The sequence below is a fragment of the Neopsephotus bourkii genome, unplaced genomic scaffold (assembly GCF_033783945.1).
Source record: "Neopsephotus bourkii isolate Nb327-2 ecotype Australia unplaced genomic scaffold, CSIRO-AGI_Nbou_v1 NB_1154, whole genome shotgun sequence".
Classification (NCBI taxonomy): domain Eukaryota; kingdom Metazoa; phylum Chordata; class Aves; order Psittaciformes; family Psittacidae; genus Neopsephotus; species Neopsephotus bourkii.
In genome coordinates, this window is record NW_026901640.1 from 2,468,255 (window position 1) to 2,487,704 (window position 19,450).

General features: G+C 59.4%; 2 protein-coding genes across 2 annotated transcripts; both read left to right on the plus strand.

The window, feature by feature from the left end:
- Positions 1–565: 565 nt before the first annotated feature.
- On the plus strand, positions 566–17,746 carry DPH1 (diphthamide biosynthesis 1). Its single transcript, XM_061363429.1, has 12 exons — positions 566–697; positions 1,464–1,616; positions 3,815–3,878; positions 10,803–10,924; positions 12,557–12,711; positions 13,329–13,450; positions 14,561–14,629; positions 15,386–15,542; positions 16,406–16,506; positions 16,795–16,873; positions 17,025–17,156; positions 17,599–17,746. Exons 1-12 carry the CDS (start codon positions 649–651, stop codon positions 17,686–17,688), a joined length of 1,293 nt encoding a protein of 430 aa, XP_061219413.1. The 5' UTR covers positions 566–648; the 3' UTR covers positions 17,689–17,746.
- A 137-nt stretch (positions 17,747–17,883) lies between these two features.
- OVCA2 (OVCA2 serine hydrolase domain containing) lies at positions 17,884–19,256 on the plus strand. Its single transcript, XM_061363437.1, has one exon. It carries the CDS (start codon positions 17,978–17,980, stop codon positions 18,725–18,727), a length of 750 nt encoding a protein of 249 aa, XP_061219421.1. The 5' UTR covers positions 17,884–17,977; the 3' UTR covers positions 18,728–19,256.
- The last annotated feature ends 194 nt before the right edge of the window (positions 19,257–19,450 follow it).

Here is a 19,450-nt window from a genome sequence, read left to right on the forward strand (position 1 = left end):
TCCCCGCACTCCTCACCGAGTTCCCAACGTCCCCGTGGTCCCGCTGCCCCCGGGATGTCCCTTCTGTCCCTCTCGGGTCCCTCTCGCCTCCTCCCCTCCGTCCCGTTAACCCACCGGGAGCGCTGCCGTCCCCAGCTCGCCGCCCTGGTCCCCGCTATGCCCGGGGGCATCCCGCTGTCCCCCCAGGTCCACTGCCGCTCCCGGGGGTCCCCGTGCCCCAGGGTTCCCTCCTGCCCCACTCTTCGCATGGACTTGGCTTCTGCTCCGTGACACGGGTGGGAGAGGACGTGGCAGCAGCTCCGGTGCCTTCGCCCCATCCCTGTATTAACGTTGCGACCGGCAGCCCGGGAGCCGTCATCACCGGCACGGAGACACGGCGGGGGGGCCACATCCCCGGTGCTAAACGTGGCATCCCGACCACCACAGCGCTTAACACATCCCCCTGCACACCCAAAGGCCCGTCGGGCACCGTGTGTGTGACCCATCGCTCCCCTCCGCACCGCCCGTCCCGTCGGTCTCCTCCCGGTTCGCTACCCCCTCCCGGCCCGCTCCCCCCTTCTCGACGCTCGATCTCTCGGCCGGCGACTGCTCCGGCCTAGCGCGGGGCTCGCTTAGTGCTGCCTTCCCGCCTTCACGTGCTCCAGAGCAATGGCGGCCTCCGTGAGGGTCGGCAGCGCGGCCCCGGTGCCCGCCTCAGGTGGGCCGAGACCGGGGTTAACACCGCGTTCCCGGGCGCCGTTACCGGGCTCTATTTCGGTTCTTTGGCTCGGGGAGGCCTCCCCCGCCAGCGGCTCGGCCGTGGGCCGTGCGGGGAGGGTTCGCTGGCTCATGAGTGCTGGTGTTGGGCTGGAAATAGTGAATAAGCGCCCTGCTGTCACTCCCCCGCCGCGCTCCGGCTCCGCCGAGCTGTGGGGAGGCGGGTGCCGGCGGGGGCCGGCTCCGGGATGAGCTGCCCGAGGGACGAGCTTGGCTCACCCGCTGCTGTTGCCTTTTTGTTATCCCCGCAATGGGAGAACGGGATGCCCTGGATAAGGCAGGTTGGACCCCACCGCCCCCGGGGTGCTATGGGTGAGGTATCAGCGGTTGGGCCTGCTGGTCCATTGAATTAGGAGGAGTCAGCCCCCTCATAGTTATAGGGGTTCTTTGTGGGCAAAAAAAGGAGTGTTTTCACCCCAAAAATGCCATAGGGCAGAAACACCCCCTCTTCTGTCCGCTTATCCCCGTGGGTAGTGTAAAGGCAATGAGGATTGTGCCTGCTCTTGGGACTTAGGGCGAGCCAGCCCCACTTATAGTTACAGTGGTGCTTTATGGGCAAAAAAGGCATGCTTTTACCCCCAAAATGCCATAATGAAGGGCAGAAACTGACCCCCCCTCTGCCTGCTTGCCCCTGGGGGTGCTGTAAGGGCAGCGAGGATGCTGGTGGCCCATGGGGTATGTAAAAGGCCACCCCCTTTGTCCCACAGGCCGAGGCCGTGCACGGCACGTGGCACAGCAGGTTCCCGAGGAGATCCTCAAGAGCGTGGAGCTACGGGAGGCAGCGGAAGCCCTGCCCCGAAACTACAACTTTGAGATCCCCAAGACCATCTGGCGCATCCGGCAGGCACGGGCCAAGAAGGGTGAGCAGCGACCCTTGGGAATGAGGGCTTTGGGGCTGCAGTGATGCTGAGCCTCTCGGTGGCAAAGGGGAACTGCTTGGGGCGGGTGTGGGGCTTGGGGAAGCTGGGCAGGGATGGTGCTGAGCTGCCCTGTGTGCCCTGGCATGTTTGAGCTCTGTCTTGGCGAGCTCTCGAGGGGCTTTAATAGATCTGTATCTCTGGATTATAATCACATTGGACAGGACAGGTTGAGCTGCGCGGACCTGTCAGCCTGTGAGATGTGTCTGGGATACCAGCCAGGTCCCTGCTGCTCTCCTCTTTCCCTGTGCTTTCCTGCCATGCTGATGGAGCTGGGCAGAGAGAGCCCCACAACTCCCAGCTCCAGGGGGGGCTGGGAAATGCTATGGTCTGGTCTGAACCCTCCTCAGGGGCTTGCTGTAGCCCTGGGGAGGTGGGAAGTGGCTGTGGTGGCACTGGAGCAGGCGCTGGGATGCTTTGGGGTGGTGCCAGGGATGGTGTCCCTGGCACTCAGTGTGTGATCAGCTGCAGGCATCATGGTATGGAGCATCCCTGGGTGTCATCAGTGTTCCCTCCCTAGCTTCATATGAAAGCAAGGATCACTCCCAGGGTGGTTGGTGGTAGAGGCTCCAGGCAGAGCCAGATTGGGAATGGTGTGTCCGCCTGGGAACGTCTCTGTCTGCTGCAGCCGAGCTGGCAGCATCACAGGGGATGCTCCAGGAGCTGCTGCTGGGCTGATCCCAGCTGCGATGCCGAAGGACTGGAAGCTGTGGGGCTGCCCGGTCCATCCCGACTGCGGTGCGGGATGCGTTGAGGCTGCCCATCCGTGCAGCTCTGGCTCTCCTTGCTGTGTTCTGCTGCTTGGCACCTCCTAATTAAATGTAAATAGGCGTCTGGGATTTAGGTTTGGGAGCTGGGATTGCAGCCCATCAGCCAACCAGCCGTGATGGGATTTAAAACCCTTGCCTGAGCACAGCCCAGCCAGGGGCTCGTTGCTGGGGGAACGCAGCTTCCCATCGGGATGCAGCTAGCCCTGCCTGTGTCCTGCATGCAATGGGGCTTGGGGGGTGTAATCCTTTCTCCCTATATTCCATGCTGGCACAGAGCTGCCTATTGCCTTCGCTGGGAGAGGTTTGCAGGTCTGCTTGTTGGCAGAGGTCTGGGGTGGAGGACAGTCCCAAATGGTCCTAAATGGGATGGGGAATGCCACGGCCCTGATCCAGGGGCTGGCAGAGTGCAGGCAGCTTCCTTTGGGCCCTCTGAGTTGGAGCAGGGTGAGATTAACCCAGTTTTGGTCAGGTCTTTACATAGCTTCATGCTGGCCAATGGGCTGGGCTTGGCAGCACAGGGATTTCTGTTGGAGGGCGATCTAAAGAGGATGCTTGGATAGATACCGCTGGGATGGGGAGGTGAGACAATGGGATTAATGGGGCCTCCTCCATTTATCTCCTCCTCCATAGTCCCTGCTCCTTCTACACTGGCCTGGGGGGGATCCAGGAGGGACTCCTACCTGGACCCCAGGCACTGGGGGGCCCAGCTGGGCTGCAGAGGCAAAGGGATTGTTCCAAGCTGTGAGGAAGGAACAAACCAGGCAGCATCATTTGTTGATGAACGTATTCCTGCAAGGCACAATGCAGCGTTGTTCCCAAAACAGGGAGCGAAGCAGGGAGAGGAGGTGTGGAGAAGGGCAGCGAGGATGATCAAAGGTTTGGAGCAGCTTCTGTCTAAGGCAAGATTAAATAGATTTAGAGCCTTTAGCTGGGAAAGAGGTGAACGAAGAGGGATATGATAGAAGGATGTAGAATAGTGAATGATGTGGAGAGGCTGAATAGGGGATGATTATTCACTCATTCCTGTACCAGCAGAACCAGGGGCACATTATTAGGAGCAGGTTTAAAATAAACAGAAGAAAGTGCCTTTTCCTGAGCAGCACTTAATTAAAATGTAGAAGTCATTACTGAGGGAAGTGGGAGAGACCGGCAGCATCAGCGGGTTCCTAATGGGATGAGGGGCAGGATCCAAGCATGGGGAATGATACAGCCCAAAGCAGGACCGTGTGCACCCCGGCTGCCAGAGTCAATGGGGTTTTAGGCCAATTCCTGGCTGCTTTGGGCTGTTCTGTGACCTGGCTGGTGCCCAGGTCCCTGCTTCAGGGTGTCCCCTCCAGCCCCTCATAACCCCAGGGCTGTTTCTCTTCCCAGTGGCCCTGCAGATGCCAGAAGGGCTCCTCATGTTCGCCTGCACCATCGCAGACATCATTGAGCGGTAAGATGACAGCTTTTCCATGCTTCCCTGCTCCAGAGGCTCCCGAGGGGATGGGGCTGTTGCTGGGAATGGGCTGGCTGCTGGATGGGGCTGCCTGGGCAGGATGAGGCTCAAAGCTACTGCTGAAAGGGAGGCCCAGTGTGATTGCCCTCGCAGGGACACTTGGCCACATCCTAGCGTAGGCAATGCTGTGGCCCTGGGGACAAGGGACAGGCACGGTGCCGGTCTGGTCCTCGCTGATGTGCTGGGAGCTGGGATGAGCTCAGGGTTGGTGCTGGAGCCGGGGAACAGCCGTGTTAACAACCGCTGATGCCAGCGAGGGGAGGGAGGGAGGCTGCTGCGCAGGTCTCCTGTCCTCCTCCCTTGTGCCACCATCCTGTCCCTGCAGCCCTGCTGCTCTCAGGGAAGGCCTGAGGCCATGGTGATGGCCCAGAGAAGGGGTCTGTAAGCAGCTCCCACCAAGCGGCTCCTTCCTTCATTCTCGGTGACACCGGAGAGGAGCTTGGCTGTAATCTCCCTTCCCTGCTGCCTCCCCAGCCCCTGTCTGGTTTTACCCAGTGAATCAGTGCTAATAGCACCCTGTGCCTCCTCTGCCATCGGGGTCGAAGCTCTCATTAGCAAGCTGCCTCCCTACCGAGCAGCTGGTGCCGTGCTGGCTGGGAAGGGGGCCGTGCCTATGGCTTTGTCCCTGCTTTGCCATCCTTTCCCCCGCAGGATCACGGCAGCCCCACGCTGGGGCTGGGCGAGGGAGCAGTGGGAAGGTGGGTGCAGGCAGGGGATGGGTGCGGGGGGCAGCGGATGGGTGCGAGTGTGGGCAGCTCCGTGTGGGTTTGTCCCTTTAAGTGGAGCTGCCTCCTCTCCGGCTTTGGCACCCAGCCGCTTTCATGTCTCCGACTTCAAAGGCAGCGGATTAAGGGGTTTCTTTTATCTGAATGAAACCTTAAGCCCCGCTTCCCAGTGGATGCAGGGTGCTGGACTCACCCTCCGTGCTGGGGGTGCTCCGGAGGGGTGCTGGCTCCATCCAGGTTGTGGATGGAGATGGGTGCTGCATGGGTAGAGGTGCCCAGCTGAGAGAGGGGACGTGGCAGCACCTACGGGTTGGTGGGTGGGAGGGAGATGGCTTCAAGGCCACGTCCTTGCCTCGCTCCCACTGTGCAGCACCCTAGTGCCTTACTGGGAGCACTGGGAGCCTCATTCTGCCTGTGGATGTGGCCGGGCTGGGTACCAGCAGTGGGTGCTGCAGGATTGTGGCCATGGGCAGGATGAGCCCAGCCCTGTCCCTGCTCCCTTGGGGACACGCTTGGGACCCGGGTGCGTGGCTGTAGTTGAGGTGGGAATCGTCAGGTGGCCTCCTTAGCGCTGCATCTTCCTGCTATTAATATTCATCACGGGCATTAATGTGGAATCGTGGCTCGGCTGCTCCTGCTGGCCCTCCTCACCCCCTCCTCACCTGGCAATGGGGCTGGACGAGCCTCTGACATGACAGGAATCACTGCAGCCACATGCAGCCAAGCTGGGGATGGGAGCTTGGGGTGCTGTCACCCCTGGGGGGGGGCATATTCCCTTCCCACTGGGCATAGAGGGGATGGAGGATTGAGCGTGCCAGGGATACCTGTGCCCACAGGGGGGCATTGCTCAATGCAGCCCCTCTCCCAGCTCATCCCTGCAGCCTTCTCCTCCCTCCTTGTTGTGGGATTTGGGGATGCCAGAGAGCTCCTCCTCTGCTGTGGCTGCAGAGCCGAGCCTGGGGCTGGTGCTCCTGGGACCACAGTGCCCATCCCTGCGTGTTCCAGCTCGACCGGAGCTGTGTCTGCTGCTGCTGCTGGGAAGGAATATGTATCCCTTCTGCTGGAGCTGCCTTTCAATACCCTATCTGTGCCATGGCCCTGTGGTGCTGGAGTGTGGGGACGTGGCCTCGCTGCGCTGCAGCACCGGTGGCTTAGGGAGGATGCAGTGCTGTGGGTCCACACTGTGGACAGTGCTGTGCAGGGGGATGGCAGTGTCCCCATGTCCCTCTCTGCGATGTGGATATCAGCAGCCCCCCCCCCCCGCCCTCCAGCATCTTGTCTGCTCTTCCCAGCATTGCACTGGCGCTTGCCAAGCCCCGAGGGGCTGCGGGGATGAAGATGTAGCTGAAGTGTCACCGTGTCACTGCTCTGGAAAGGAGCCTTTGAAGGCAAGAGCGCACTCCCAGCATTGACCGGTGTGTGAAGCCCGCTTAATTAGCGTTAATAGCTTTGTCATTACCGAGCCCACAGTGGGGGGGAGCAGCTGGCTGCGGGAGAGCTGGGGTCTGCTGAGCTGGTGGTGGGTCGGTGGGCTGTCATCACGACGCTCTTGCAGCACCTTCCAAATGGGCTCCGTTTGTCACGGCTGATGCAATCCGGTGCAGGGTAACTCGTGCTGGGGGGCGGCAGCAGGGAGAGGAGCGTGGGGAAGAGGGGGGGAAAGCTTGGACTGCGGTTTGGGGAGGGGGGCAGCGCCCCAGCCCACCCGTTGTCGTGCTGGGGAGGTGGGAGCAGTGCCCCCCCCTTTGCCTCCAGCTCCACTGGGGTCTGTGCAGCAAGGAGCAGACCCCTCCTCGCCACCCCAGGAAGGATCAGTTGGGGTTTTGATGCTGTGTTAATGAAGTCAGCTCTTGGGCTTTAGGGCTGCTAATCCCTCTGCCCGTGCCACAGTGGGGTGAGTGGCTGCTGCTAAGCAGTCAGTGGGGATGGGCAATGGTGAAGGGGATCAGGGGTGTTCTGATGTCCACAAAGGCTGCCCTTATCGCAGCCTTAGCATCTCCTGATGGCTTTGGGGTGTCTCTGTGAGGCAGTGCTGGGAGTGCGCTGGTGGCCGTGGTGCCACGAGGTACAGGGACGTTTCGGAGTGATGGGGGTCTTGAATCATCTCTGGTTGATCTGTATAGGGTTAAACATCCATGCACACAACCCAGCAGCTTTGACACGGGTTTAAGTGCCCCACTATGGCCAGTGGGTGTGACAACAAGGACAAAATAGCTCCTTATGGCTGGTCCCACTGAGCAGCGTGGTGAAGGTGGCAGCATCACTGAGCGGTCCCAAAGGGCCATCCTGGGACACTAACACAGGTCAGGATCCAGCTCCAGCTGCACAGAGCCAGAGCTGGGCCGCCCAGTGCTGCCTTCCCTTCTCCCCTTGTCCTCCAGGCGCAGGCTGGAGGTGCTGCACCGCTGTGCAGGGGAATTTAATCACCGTCATTAACCGCACAAGAGCATCATTAGGGAGAATGAAGTTCTCACTTCATTGGAGATGTTTAAAACCTCAGCCCGGGTGATGATGGTGTGGGGGGGGACGTGGCAGGGGGGAGTATGTGGAGCCTATATTGCTGTCACCTCCTAGGGCTGTGATATGCCTGTTCTGGTGTGGTACCCACCACCGTGTGCCCCATGCCACCTCCTTGTGTCCCCATTGACACCAGCGGGCGATGCTAATGGCCTGGCCCTGGGGGAGAGGGGACAGGCATATGGTCATGGTGGCTCTGCCATGCTATGAACTGTGCCTTTGGTTTGCCTTACTTTGTTCCTTTGCAGTTAGTTACATGTCCTTTGGGATAATGGGGCTGTCCCTGGCACCTCCAGTGAGGACAAAGAGGGAGGTCCTGATGGAGCCAGAGATGGGTGCTGCACCTTTCCCTGCAGGGATTGCCCAGCTGCAGCAGGGCTCTTCCAGCACCATTTGCAGGAAAATTGCAAGCTCATTATTTTAATTAGGTGCAGTCTTCCTGTGCTAATGAAGTTGGGAGGCTGGTAATGGGGCTTGGTGGCTTCTCCACTAATTACACGCATTGTTCTCAAGCGGGGGGCTGCGCTCAGCCTCCTGTACTGGCATGGGCTGGGTTTGGGTGCTGCAGTGGGTGAGTTGGTGGGGTGATGGTGGGGCTCTGCCTTTACCCCATAGTGTGGGGTATTTGCAGGGCATTATCCCCAGGCAGGGAGGTGACAACGCACCCCAGTGTGACTGTGCTGTGAAGAGCCACATGCAGATGAAGCAGGTGGCTGTGATCCAAGGAGCAGCCCACTCCGTGTCCCTGTCCCAGCAGAACACACAGGAACCCCAACCCTTCAGTGCCAGCTCCATCCCCAGGCCTGGCTGCTCTCATCCCAGTCACCACCAAGGGCTGGTGGCACCAGGCACGATGGATGTGCCAGAGCTGAGGGCTTCTCTGTGATGGGGAGAGCAGCGCAGCTTCACAGTGAGGACCAGCACGGTATCATTCACACACTGCTCTGGTGTCAGGGGACCCCACGCTCCTGCCAGCAGCAAACACTCCCATTTATTTGTCTAGGAGCTGGGATAAATCAGTCCTGCTCCAGCCTGGCACCTGCGCTCGGGTGATGGGGACTGGCTTGCCCCATGCTTGGGCACATGCTGGCCCTGTATCTGCTGTCTCTAGCTCCCACCTCATCCCTTGGGTTGTTGCTGCTTCCATTCTGCGTTGGCCAGGGGAAAGTGGGGCTGGAAGGGTTTAGGGATCCCAGTGGCCTGGGATCAGGGCCGGGTGGGCACTCATCCTACCAGCGCTGAGCATGGTGTGTTATAAATGGGATGTTGGGAGCCATCTGTTTAAAAGAGGAGGCAATGAATTAGGGGGAGATGAGAAAAATGCTAAGGCCGGGTGGTTTCTCAGAATGAGCCGAGCTTTGCGGGACGTAAAAGATGAATAACCTCCCCATGTGTTCAATATTCATGAGCTCCCAGCTGTAGTGAGCAGCTCGGTGCTGAGTGGGGACAGCCCTGTCACCGTGTCCTCCTGCCAGCACGCTGCTGGGACCTCTCCATGGGTGTCACGAGTCACAGGGACACAATACACCCTCAAGGATGCTCCTGTGACCGCATCTCTCCTGCATCCCGGTCCGGCCTGGTTGGTGCCCAGCTCCCTGACCCCCATCGCAGGCAGGTTGCTGCTAATTGATGTTTCCTTCCTCTGTAGTTTGATGAAAGGCTCCGGCGACACCGAACTGATTAAAACATCAAGGGGAGGCCCCCGCGCTTGCCTTTGATTTGCCTCAAGGGATGATTGCTGCTCTGCTCCACCAGCCGGCGCGGGTGACCCCGCTCTGTCCCATCCTCGTGCCTTTGGGCTGCTTCTGGGCACCCTTCCAGCCTCACCAATGGCATCACCATCGGGCTCCCTCCTCACCAAGCATCATCCCATGGCCCCTTCCCTTCTTGCTCAGCACTCATGCACTGACCAGGGCAGGGCTCAGCCTCATCTCTCCCTGCCTGCGGGCTGCTGGCCATGGAATGCCGGCTGCAGCCCCACACGCTGGGCAGGGGCCACGGGTGCCTTTGCCCTCCTCCTTCCACTGTTGCTATTTCACTTCCTTGCTTTTCACCCCCAGGGACTTTCTCTGGGGTTTGGGCCAATTTGCATACATTTTAATCTATAAAAAATTAAGCGGCGCTGGCTGCTGCTCTGACTCAGACCTCCCCGTCCTGAATCTTAAGGAGCTGAATAATTTTCCACTTTTGCTGAGATGTGTGGAGTCTGATTCATGTTCATCTCATCACCTCTCATTAGGGAAGGGGCTCAAGGGGGGGGTGGGGAAAGAGCCTTCTGGAACCTTCCTAACAGCCCCCATCCACTCAATGTGGCCGTGCAGGAGCGGAGGAGCCGTCCTCTCATTCCCAGAGGTGAGGGACCACGGGGTTTGGGTGCTGCCTGGATCTGCTCCATCTCCTGACAGTCCCCAGCTGTGTCCTCAGCTCCTGGGACGTCGGAGCAGGAGATGCTCAGGCTGTACGTGGGAGGTGGGGATGGCTTTGCCCTCTCTCCGGGGGTGCTCCCAGTGGAACTACTCCCTTATTCCCCTCCCCGGGCGCTGAGGGATGGGCCGGAGCTGTTAATATTCAGCACGCTTCCACCGTTTCTCCACCTTCTGCCATCTGCCCAGCTCTGCCCACCATTTCTATTCTTGCCACCGACGTGAACGCTCCCAGCCTGGCGCTCGAGTGGGGGGAACGCACGGGACCCTGGTCCCCTGCCAGCACCGGGTGCTGCTGCGGGGTGATGCTGTGCCAGGGTGTTCTCCTCCCCTGGTGTGGCCTCTTCATCCCAGCCCCACGTCAGTGTCAAGGGGGACTCCACTGGTATCGAGCTACAGCCTCCAGTGTGACCTCGGAGTAAAGAAGGAATTAGCATCTGGTTTAAGCAGCCCCTTCAGGCTCAGGGCTTTGTCATCGCAATACCTGCTTTCATCAGTGAAGTGCCACGGCAGCTCCCTGGGAAGGCAGCCAAGCTAATAATCCCCCCCAGATGCTGCCATAAAATACCCACCAAGGTGGCACCTTTAAATCATGCCAGAGCCTCAGCTTTGCCACCTCGTGCCCCTCAACAAGCCAGCGGTTGCCAAGTAGGCTCAGACTGGAGCACCGGGATGTTGGAGCTGGGATAGGGGAACAGCACCAGCTTCATTCAGTGCTTTTCCTTGCCAAGTGCCAGCTAAGCACGATAGCTGGTCCTGGAGAACACCCAGCTTGGCCAAACTGACACCCATGGGTGATGTAGCCAAGCACGAGTTAGGATACAGGGGGCTCAGGCAGCCTGGTTGGCACAGCGTGGCTGTTTTACCCATCCCAGTGGCTCTGGTCCCCAGGGCTGGCTGGTGGGAGCGGTGGCTCCGTGCTGTGCCGGGTCTCCCTCTCCTCCTCTCCCTTCTAGAGCATTAGGAAGCTGGCAGCGTATTGTTTGATGAGCAGATAATCCGCTGAATTGCAAACAGCTTTACCCAATTGAAGAGGCGGATTACGGCTCTCCAGCTTAATCATGTTGACATCTCAGAGAGTAGCCAGTGCTTGTCCTCTTCGGCTCGATGGCAGCGCGGGGTGTCCCCCCGGTAGCGATGCCCGCTGTGGGGCAGGCCATGGGCCTGTGGTCCCACACCGTTGTTCCTCCCCGCAGGTTCACCGACGCAGAGGCCGTGGTGATGGGCGACGTGACCTATGGTGCGTGCTGCGTGGATGACTACACAGCGAGGGCCCTGGGTGCTGACTTCTTGGTGCACTATGGACACAGCTGCTTGAGTAGGTGACACTCGCCCTGGGGCTGTGCTGAGGCAGCCATGCGTGCTGGCACTGCAGAGGCTGCCACCATGCAGCGCAGAGCAGCTCCCCGCCCTGCTCAGCACCAGCTTGGAGCTGTGGTGCCAAGGGCTAATCCCTTCCCGAAGGGATTTCTGTTCTCCAGCCTTAGTTGCTGGCTTTGGAGGGGGCCGTGCTGGCTGGGTGGCTGCCTATGGGCAGGATGTGTGGGGCAGCAGGGCTTGGTGTGCTCAGCCATGCGCTGCTGCAGCGCGCACATCGCAACACTGCGCCCAAGAGCAAGGCCATGGCTTGGCAGGACCCTGCTCGGCCAGGATGGGGTTTGGGGATGCTCTGCCCCCCTGCCCCACTGCTCCAGGCTTTGGGGGATGTTGGGAGTGATGATAAAGGAGAGCAATGTGCTGGGGATCCCGCTCATCCCGAGCTGGGGAAGGCAGCTTTGCGGGTGCAGCGCAGGCTGGGCGGGGAAGGGAGGAGGAGGCTGTGTGCTCCCCAGGCGGACAGTACTCTGGATCCAGTTGCCATGGAAACTGCGCTGCTGTCCCAGATGCTGCTAACTTTGAAGTCCACCCAGGATGGAATCAGCCCAAAAATAACAATAAGGCGCTCTGGGTTTTAAGGTGGATCTGCAGAATTGTCATAGTGAGCAGCAGGAGAGTGCATCCCTGCTGCCACCACGCTCCCGGCACCTGGCAGCCCTTCTGGACGTTTATGGGGCCGTATAAATGGGTTTAAAGAATCACATCAGGCTCTGGATGAAATACAGACTCCCCAGCTGAGAACTCTGTCCTAAAAGCTTTGTCGGCGTGAGCATTTGCAGTGATAAATATCTGTGCTGGGTGCTTTGTTATGGAAGGCGGGTTACGGGCACCACTGGAACAGCGACCATAAACCCTCTAGTTTGTGGCCTGCTCTTCATGAATGAACAGTGCAGAGGGATCCTATCTGGTGGTGCTTAGGAGTGTGCCTGGGCCAGAGCTGAGCTGTTCCAGAAGACGGGAATCACCTCTGGAGCTGCTCCTGTTGCCAGCTCAACCACTATCCACTGCTTATGGCTCCGTGGTCCTTGCCTGCACAGGGCTGAATGCGTCCCAGGGTGCCCACAAGGTGCTGGGCTCCTTTTGGGCTGCCCATGGTGCTGTGGGACATGTCCCCATGCAGCACACCCGTGCTTGCCCTCTGCCTCCCGGCCCCACGTGCCCTGCAGGAGGGAGTAATTTGCACTTAATTGTGATCAGGCGAAGAGCGCCAAAATGGGAAGTGAACGCGGAGCCGTGGATCGATGTGGACTCTGTGTACTTTAATTATTCACTTAATCGTGGTGACAGAGGCTTCTTAGCACCGGGGGTAATTAGATTTGTGTTCATTGATTCCCCAGGCTGCCATTATCCAGGAGAGGAAGGAGCAGGTGCTCCCCATGGCTCCCATCTGCACGCTCTGCCTGGGGTGGCAGCATGGGCAGAGGGGTGGCACAGAGCACCCTGGGGAAGTTGGGGCACAGGGAGCCCCATAAACGTGCTTTATTCCCCCCCAAACTGCAGGCAACAGCAGCCAGGGACTCACCAGGACCCTGGGTGTACCCCACACTCACACCCTTTCTCTTCCTCTCACCAGTTCCCATCGACACCACACAGGGGCTGAAGATGCTCTACGTGTTCGTGGACATCAAGATCGACGCATCCCATTTCCTTGAGACCATTCGCTTCAACTTCCCAGCGGGCACCTCCCTGGCCCTCGTCAGCACCATCCAGTTTGTCTCCACGGTGCAGGTGAGATGGGGGCACCAGGGTAGCAGGATGATGCTCGTGTCTTCACCCACCTCAACCCTGCCCTGTCTCTGTGACTGGAGCGGCTGCCCCGGGGTGCTGGTGGTGCCGGTTCCCCCCGTGTCGAGTCGCTGCCATAATATGCTGCTGCTGTAATGTTGATCAAGTACTTTATAATAACTCTGATCAATGTTTCATGGCGGCACCCTCCCTGCCTCCCCCGGGAGCTGCTCTGTAAATGTCAGGGCAGGCAGTGGAGCACTTGGCATTTTGATGCAGTGCCGGCAGCGGCAGGGGAAGCTCCGGAGGCTCTGTCTGTCTGCCCCTCAATAGCCAGCTGGGCAGGATGGGAGGAGATGAATGAGCCTCCTGAGCCATGTCTATCTAAACACAGGGCTATCGAAGCGTTGAGCATTTTCTCTTGTCTTTTAATTGATATGTTGGCTCAGCCTTGCTGAGAGTTTTGGCTGTGCAGGACCATTACCCAACTGGTTCCCCTCCACTGCTGTTGTGTTGAGGCACAACAACGACTGCCAGGGCTGGGGTACCCCCAGCAACGCCAAGCATCACCAGCCTCAGCCACACTGGTCTCTCCTTTGCTAACCCCACGTCTCCCATAGGCAGCAGCACAGGAGCTGCGCTCCCAGTACAAGGTGTGTGTGCCCCAGTGCAAACCACTGTCCCCAGGGGAGATTTTGGGCTGCACATCACCACGGCTTGCCCAGGATACAGATGCCATCGTGTAAGTACCTGAGGTCCTCCAGCATCCTCCTGCTTGTACCCCCTGCCTGTGCATGGGGTGAGTCTAAGGGGACATCCATGGGCCCCCTCCATCTCCCTGGGCTGCTCTGAGTGGTGTGTGCTCGTAGCACAGAGGAAATAATTGAGTCGTATATCAGAATAGATAATAGATGGAAGGGCAGGTGGATAATTGGAAAAGACAAATGGCCGGGCCCCAACATCACGGCAACATTAATTTTATTTAAGGACAGCAAATTAGAGGGAGCACTTCGCTTCCTATCACCTAATTATTTTAGGTAATGGAAATGCTTAATGTACTGTGAATACAGTGTGCTCCAGAATAAATAAACACAAGGACCCCACCCTTGGGGGGAGCTGGGGAGCCCAGGTGTGGGTTTGGGAATGCTGTGTTGGTGCATTCCCAAGCATGGCCGTGTGGGAGACGGGATTTAGGATTGCTGGGCATGGGATCGGGGGGGTCTTTAGCTTCACCCTGAGCCCCATCAGTGGCAAGGGAGAGGTGCTGCTTTCCCTGTTTCCCAGGGGTGTCAGAGCAGGCTGGCACTGCATTGGTAAGAGTGGGCCATTCCCAGTGCCAATGGAGCTGCGGTGCTCAGGTGCACGCATCTGCTGTACCTGCATCCTCCCCATGTTGTTATTTTCTTCCCCCCCCCACGTCTCTGGGGCTAACTTTTGCAGACAAATTAGCTTTGATCTCCCAAAATGTCATTCTCCAATTAAGGGCAAAATCTAGTCAAGTTTTACGTCTGAATTCATTTTCCAAGCCCTCACTCCATTAGGGCAGCTGAATGAAAGGCTTTGAAATGTAATTGCTGACTTGAAATCTGATTAGAAATGGAAGCAGCAACATCTGGAAGCAGGCATTGAGATGGAGCAGCTCCTGACCACCAGGAGCATCCCTCTTCATTTCTCCCACCCCAACCCGCCAGAGGGCTGCATGGAGATGGGGAGCTTCGCCCTCTGCCCTGCATCCCAGTGCGGGAGCTTGCATTCCCAGCATCTCCACACACTGTGGCTTGGGAAACCAGCAGGCACACAGATGGGAGCTGCTGTTTAATGCGTGCCATAGCTTTGCCTTCCCTCTCTGCAGGTATTTGGGTGATGGGCGCTTCCACCTGGAGTCCATCATGATTGCCAACCCGGGGATACCTGCCTACAGGTACGCACAGCCCACGGGTACCACTCTGGTCCCCCCATAGTGAGGAGCATCCCAGTTTCCCCAGCATGCCAGGGACTAGTTCTCCCCACCATCCACCCCACAAGCACCCCAAACCTGAGGGCTGAGCTGCAGGCAGGGACACAGGCAGGTGAGAGGTGAAGAGGTGCAGCGGGGTGATGAACACCAGCCATTTACTCCGCCTGAATACAAACATTTTGACAAGTACCTGTGAAAGCTCGTGGAGGTGCAGCCATTAAAGCCCTGGCTGCTGCAGGCAGAGGCCATAAAGTGCGATGATGAGGCTGCTGAAAGCAGATGAAATATCAAGAGTGAAAGGCTGGGGCCATTTGGTGAAATCTGAATTTCCTAGTAGGTCGTTTGTTACTAACGGGAGGCGCGCGTCAGGTTTATAGCGCTCGGTGAAGCTGCCCGAGCCCGAGTGGGATTTGATTAAAATTCTCCTCGTCAAACAAAGCAACAAATCAAAGGTTTCTTCATAATTGATGAGCTGGGATGAGGGGGGAGCTGTGCATGGGGCTGTGTAGAGCCCAGGCTCTGCCAGGTTGGGGGGTGAGGTGGGACACTCACCGTGTCCCGTTCTCTGTACCCTCAATGAGCTGGGTGGGCTCTTCAGCAGCCAAAGGGAGTGATGCTCTGGGAGGCAATTAGTGCTAATGAGGGGAGGGTGTAATTTGGGTCAGCACGGAGGGAAGGGGTAGGTGATGGGGTATGTGTGAGCCTGGCTCTGCTTTGCAGGTATGACCCCTACAGCAAGGTGTTCTCCCAGGAGCACTACAGCCACGAGCGCATGCACCGTGCTCGGCAGGACGCCATCCGCACCGCTGCCAGTGCCCGCTCCTGGGGGCTCATCTTGGGCACGTTGGGGAGACAGGGCTCCCCCAGCATCCTGCAGGTACCAGCGCCTTCCCCATGGACACTGGGCACTGCCCCTGGGAAGGGGAAAGAATGGTACCACTGGTGCTGGCCTTGCTGTTGGGGTGAAGGTAGACCTGGCAGCCCATTGCTTGCCACTGGACCCTAAGCTGAGCAGGTAGGGCAATTAGCAGCTGATGAAGGGCTTGTTAAACCTGCCCCTTGCTGGGGAGAGCTGGCCAGCCCTAGAGACCCCCTGCATGGGCAGCTTGGCAGTTAATTCCCTGCGTTTGCTTTAATTGGATGAACTTCCAAGAGGGTTCACTATCCCTTCTCAGCCATCGCACTGGCAGTTCCTGCACCCCAGCCAGGCGAGGGGAGTTCTGCCCTGTGGGAGTGGGGTACCCCGAGCCCAAGGTTTTGGGGAGCTGCAGGTGAGATTTGGGGCAGTGCAGGAGGAACCAGTGGGCAGAATTGAGTGGGGAGGGCCCAGCAGCTTCTGTTCTGTGGCAGCAGGACACAGGCATGGGCAGGGGCTGGCTGGGCACAGGGTTGCATAGTGCCAGCTCCGGAGGACAAGGACACATCCCTGGACCATCCTCCTCCTCCTCCCATAGCTCCTGGCCGCAGGCAGGAGGTCGGCCCAGGGAAGGCAGCCGCTAACGAGAACAGATTGTTGTCATTGAGCTGTAATTACTTCATTAGGCTGAGGCAGGCGTAGGGAGAGCCGGGCTGGAGCTGGGGTCGTGGCCACCATCCCTATCACTGCCATGGGGGTGAGGCTATGGGGCAGCGCTGGGACACACACACGGTCTGATGGCCAGGAAAAGGGGCTGTAGGGGGTTTGCCAGGGGCATTTCTCTGGGCTCTCCTAACCCTCTGGTGCCTTCTTCCCTCCTGCAGCACCTGGAATCGCGTCTCCATGCCCTGGGTCGGCCCTTCATAAGGGTGCTGCTGTCTGAGATCTTCCCCAGCAAGCTGCAGCTCTTCCCTGATGTGGATGCGTGAGTGCTGCTGAGCCCCCCTCAAACTCCCTTCTGCTGCCGTCCCCAGGGTGCCTCATCCCTGTTCAGGCCTCTGATTCCCATTGGAAGGTGCCCTGCTGGCACTGTGCACCCCTGTCCTTGCTATGCAAGGAGAGGATATGGATGTCCTTGGCAGGGTGGCTCTGGAACAGTGGGGGCTTCACTCCCTGCCTGCCCAGCTTCCTTCCAGGGGGCTGCTGCAGGAGTTTGTGGCTTCTTCATCCCAAAGCGCTCATCCCCATTTATCACCATGCATTTCCTTTCCAGGTGGGTGCAGGTAGCCTGTCCCCGCCTCTCCATCGACTGGGGAGAAGCCTTCAGCAAGCCCCTGCTGACACCCTACGAGGTGAGGACCCCCAAAACAGGCTGTGCCACTGGGATTCCCCATCTCATGTGAAACCAGTGGGATTCCCAGTGCCACAAGCTTCACCGCAGCAGTGCCCTGCTCAGCACACCAAGCTGGGACCCACCCTGGACTCTTCCTGTCCCCTCCACAGGCCATGGTGGCTCTCCAGGACATCGAGTGGCAGCAGCCTTACCCCATGGACTTTTATGCCAGCCAGTCCCTGGGGCCGTGGACGGTGAACCACGCCGGCACACAGCCCCTGCACCGCGGCAGGGTGGCTCAGGTGGGCAGCACGGTGTTACCAGGTCCCCTCTCCATCCCTTTGACGTCTCTCTTGCCTCTCTTTGCCTCTTGGTGGCCATGTGGGGTGGAAGGGACGTGCGATGGGAGCATTGGCACGGGTTGAACACCGGTCCTTGTACGGTGCGCGGTGCCATACGGTGTATGCGGTGCAGTGCCTCCCGGTGCCATGTGCCAAAGGCGCCACCCTGTGGCTTCCTTCGAGGTGAACAGTAACGGGGCCGGTGCCAGCCCGGTGGAGAGGAGGAGACCTCGAGTCCTTCCCCCAGTCCTTACCGGGGTGAGCACCCATCTGGCTCCACGGCTGCCCAGGAGGGGGAGATGCCCCCAGTTGTGCCCTATGGGGTGCTGCGGGCTGAGCACAGGCTCATCACAGCTCAGGTCAGGGTTGGGACCCAGTTCTGACTCCCTTCTCTCTGCTGCAGGGGAAGCCACCCGTGCCCCCCAGCCCAGTGGAGGGCGGGCAGAGCACCAGTAAGGAAGGGCAGAGCACCAGCACCCCAGCAGCCTCCTAAGTACAGCCTGCTCCCCAGCCTGCTGTCGCCATGCTCCCGGACCCGGCATAGGCACAGCGGTCAGCACCGTAAGCACTACCGGGGGGTACTGGTACCAGCACCGGGATGGATGGGGTGCACCACCGACAGTACCTGGATGACGGTACGATGGACGAGCCTTCCTGCACGGCCCCACCGGGGGTCCCATCCCGCCGCTCCCCCGGCATCCTCGTTCGCTCCGCGACCTCCCACCAGCAGGGGGCGCTCTGACGCATCACCGCGGAGCCGCTCTAGTCCTCCGAGCCATCCAATGAGCGCGAAGCGTTTCGGCGGGAAAAGGGGCGGAAGCTGCCGGAAGTGGCTCAGTTGGCTTCCGGCGGCGACGGGAGCCATGTCGGAGCGGGGGCCGCTGCGGCTGCTGGCGCTGCACGGGTACCGGCAGAGCGGGCCGCGGTTCCGGCAGCGCACCGGGGCGCTGCGCAAGGCCCTGCGGGGCCGCGCCGAGCTGGTGCCGGTCAGCGCGCCGCACACCGTGCCCGGCGGCGGTGAGGACAGCGACGGGGACGACCCCCCCCGCGGCTGGTGGTTCTCCGGGCCTGGCACCTTTGAGGCGGCGGAAGCGGCGGCGGAGCCGGCGGGGCTGGAGGAGTCGCTGTCGGCCGTGGCGGCGGCGCTGGCGGAGCAAGGGCCCTTTGACGGGCTGCTGGGCTTCAGCCAGGGCGCGGCGCTGGCCGCTATGGTGTGCGCGCTGCGGGCCCGCGGGGATCCCCGCTTCCCGGTGGGTTTCGCCATCCTGGTGGCCGGCTTTGCCAGCAGGGCCCCGGCCCACGGGCACTTCTACAGGGAGCCCATCGCCCTGCCCACGCTGCACGTTGTGGGGGACACCGATGCTGTCATCGCAGCCTCTCTCAGCAGGGAGCTGGCCCAGTGCTTTGTGGAGCCTGTTGTCCTCAGCCACCCCGGCGGGCACTTTGTCCCTGCGGCTGCACCACAGAGGAAGGTGTACCTGGACTTCTTGGACCGATTCTGCCCTGCACAGGGACAGGCTGGGGCGGTTTGATGGCAGGCTCTGTAATAAATGGTGCTGTAGCGAGCCATGTGTTGGTGACAGAGCACCGTGTTTGTGACCTCCAGAGGGGCCAAAGAGCCCTTGTCTCTCACTGCTGCTCTGCAGTGTTCACCCAGGCTGAATGGCTCTTTGTTAGACATGTTATAGATACGAGTGTGTGGGTATGATGGGGTTGAGGGCAGGAGGGTGACCCTGTGCAAGGTCCTCTGACACTTAAATAGGTGTTCAAATAGGGTTCCCCAGCTGAGCCACAGCAAAGGTCTGCAGAGCACCCAGCTCCTGCAGTTCTTACCCCAAAAGTTCATGTGCTTTAATAGCACTTTAAGCCAGCCTTCCAGCTGGTCTGGGTCTGTAAAGCCTCTCATGTGTGGCTGGTGCTCCTTTCAGGAATGAAACACCTGCTGGTTTGGTGTGTTGGGACCTTTTGTATCTTCCTGTGTACAAAGTGCCTTTGTGAACAAGAACTTGTCGCTATGCTTTTGGTTCCTGTGTTTGCCAGAAACATGGAAATCTTTTATTATTGTTATAATTCCAGGTATCTACAGCCCAGAGGTGCCATACCCAGGTCTCTGCTCACAGGGCTCCTAACCATGGCTTTCCTTGGGGGTACAGTGCAATGCAGTTGGTAAAAATCAGGATGAAACTTCTTCATTTGCCCCTTGTTTGTGCAGTGTGGTGGGGCACTGCGAGGGATGGAGGATGCTGTGGATGGAG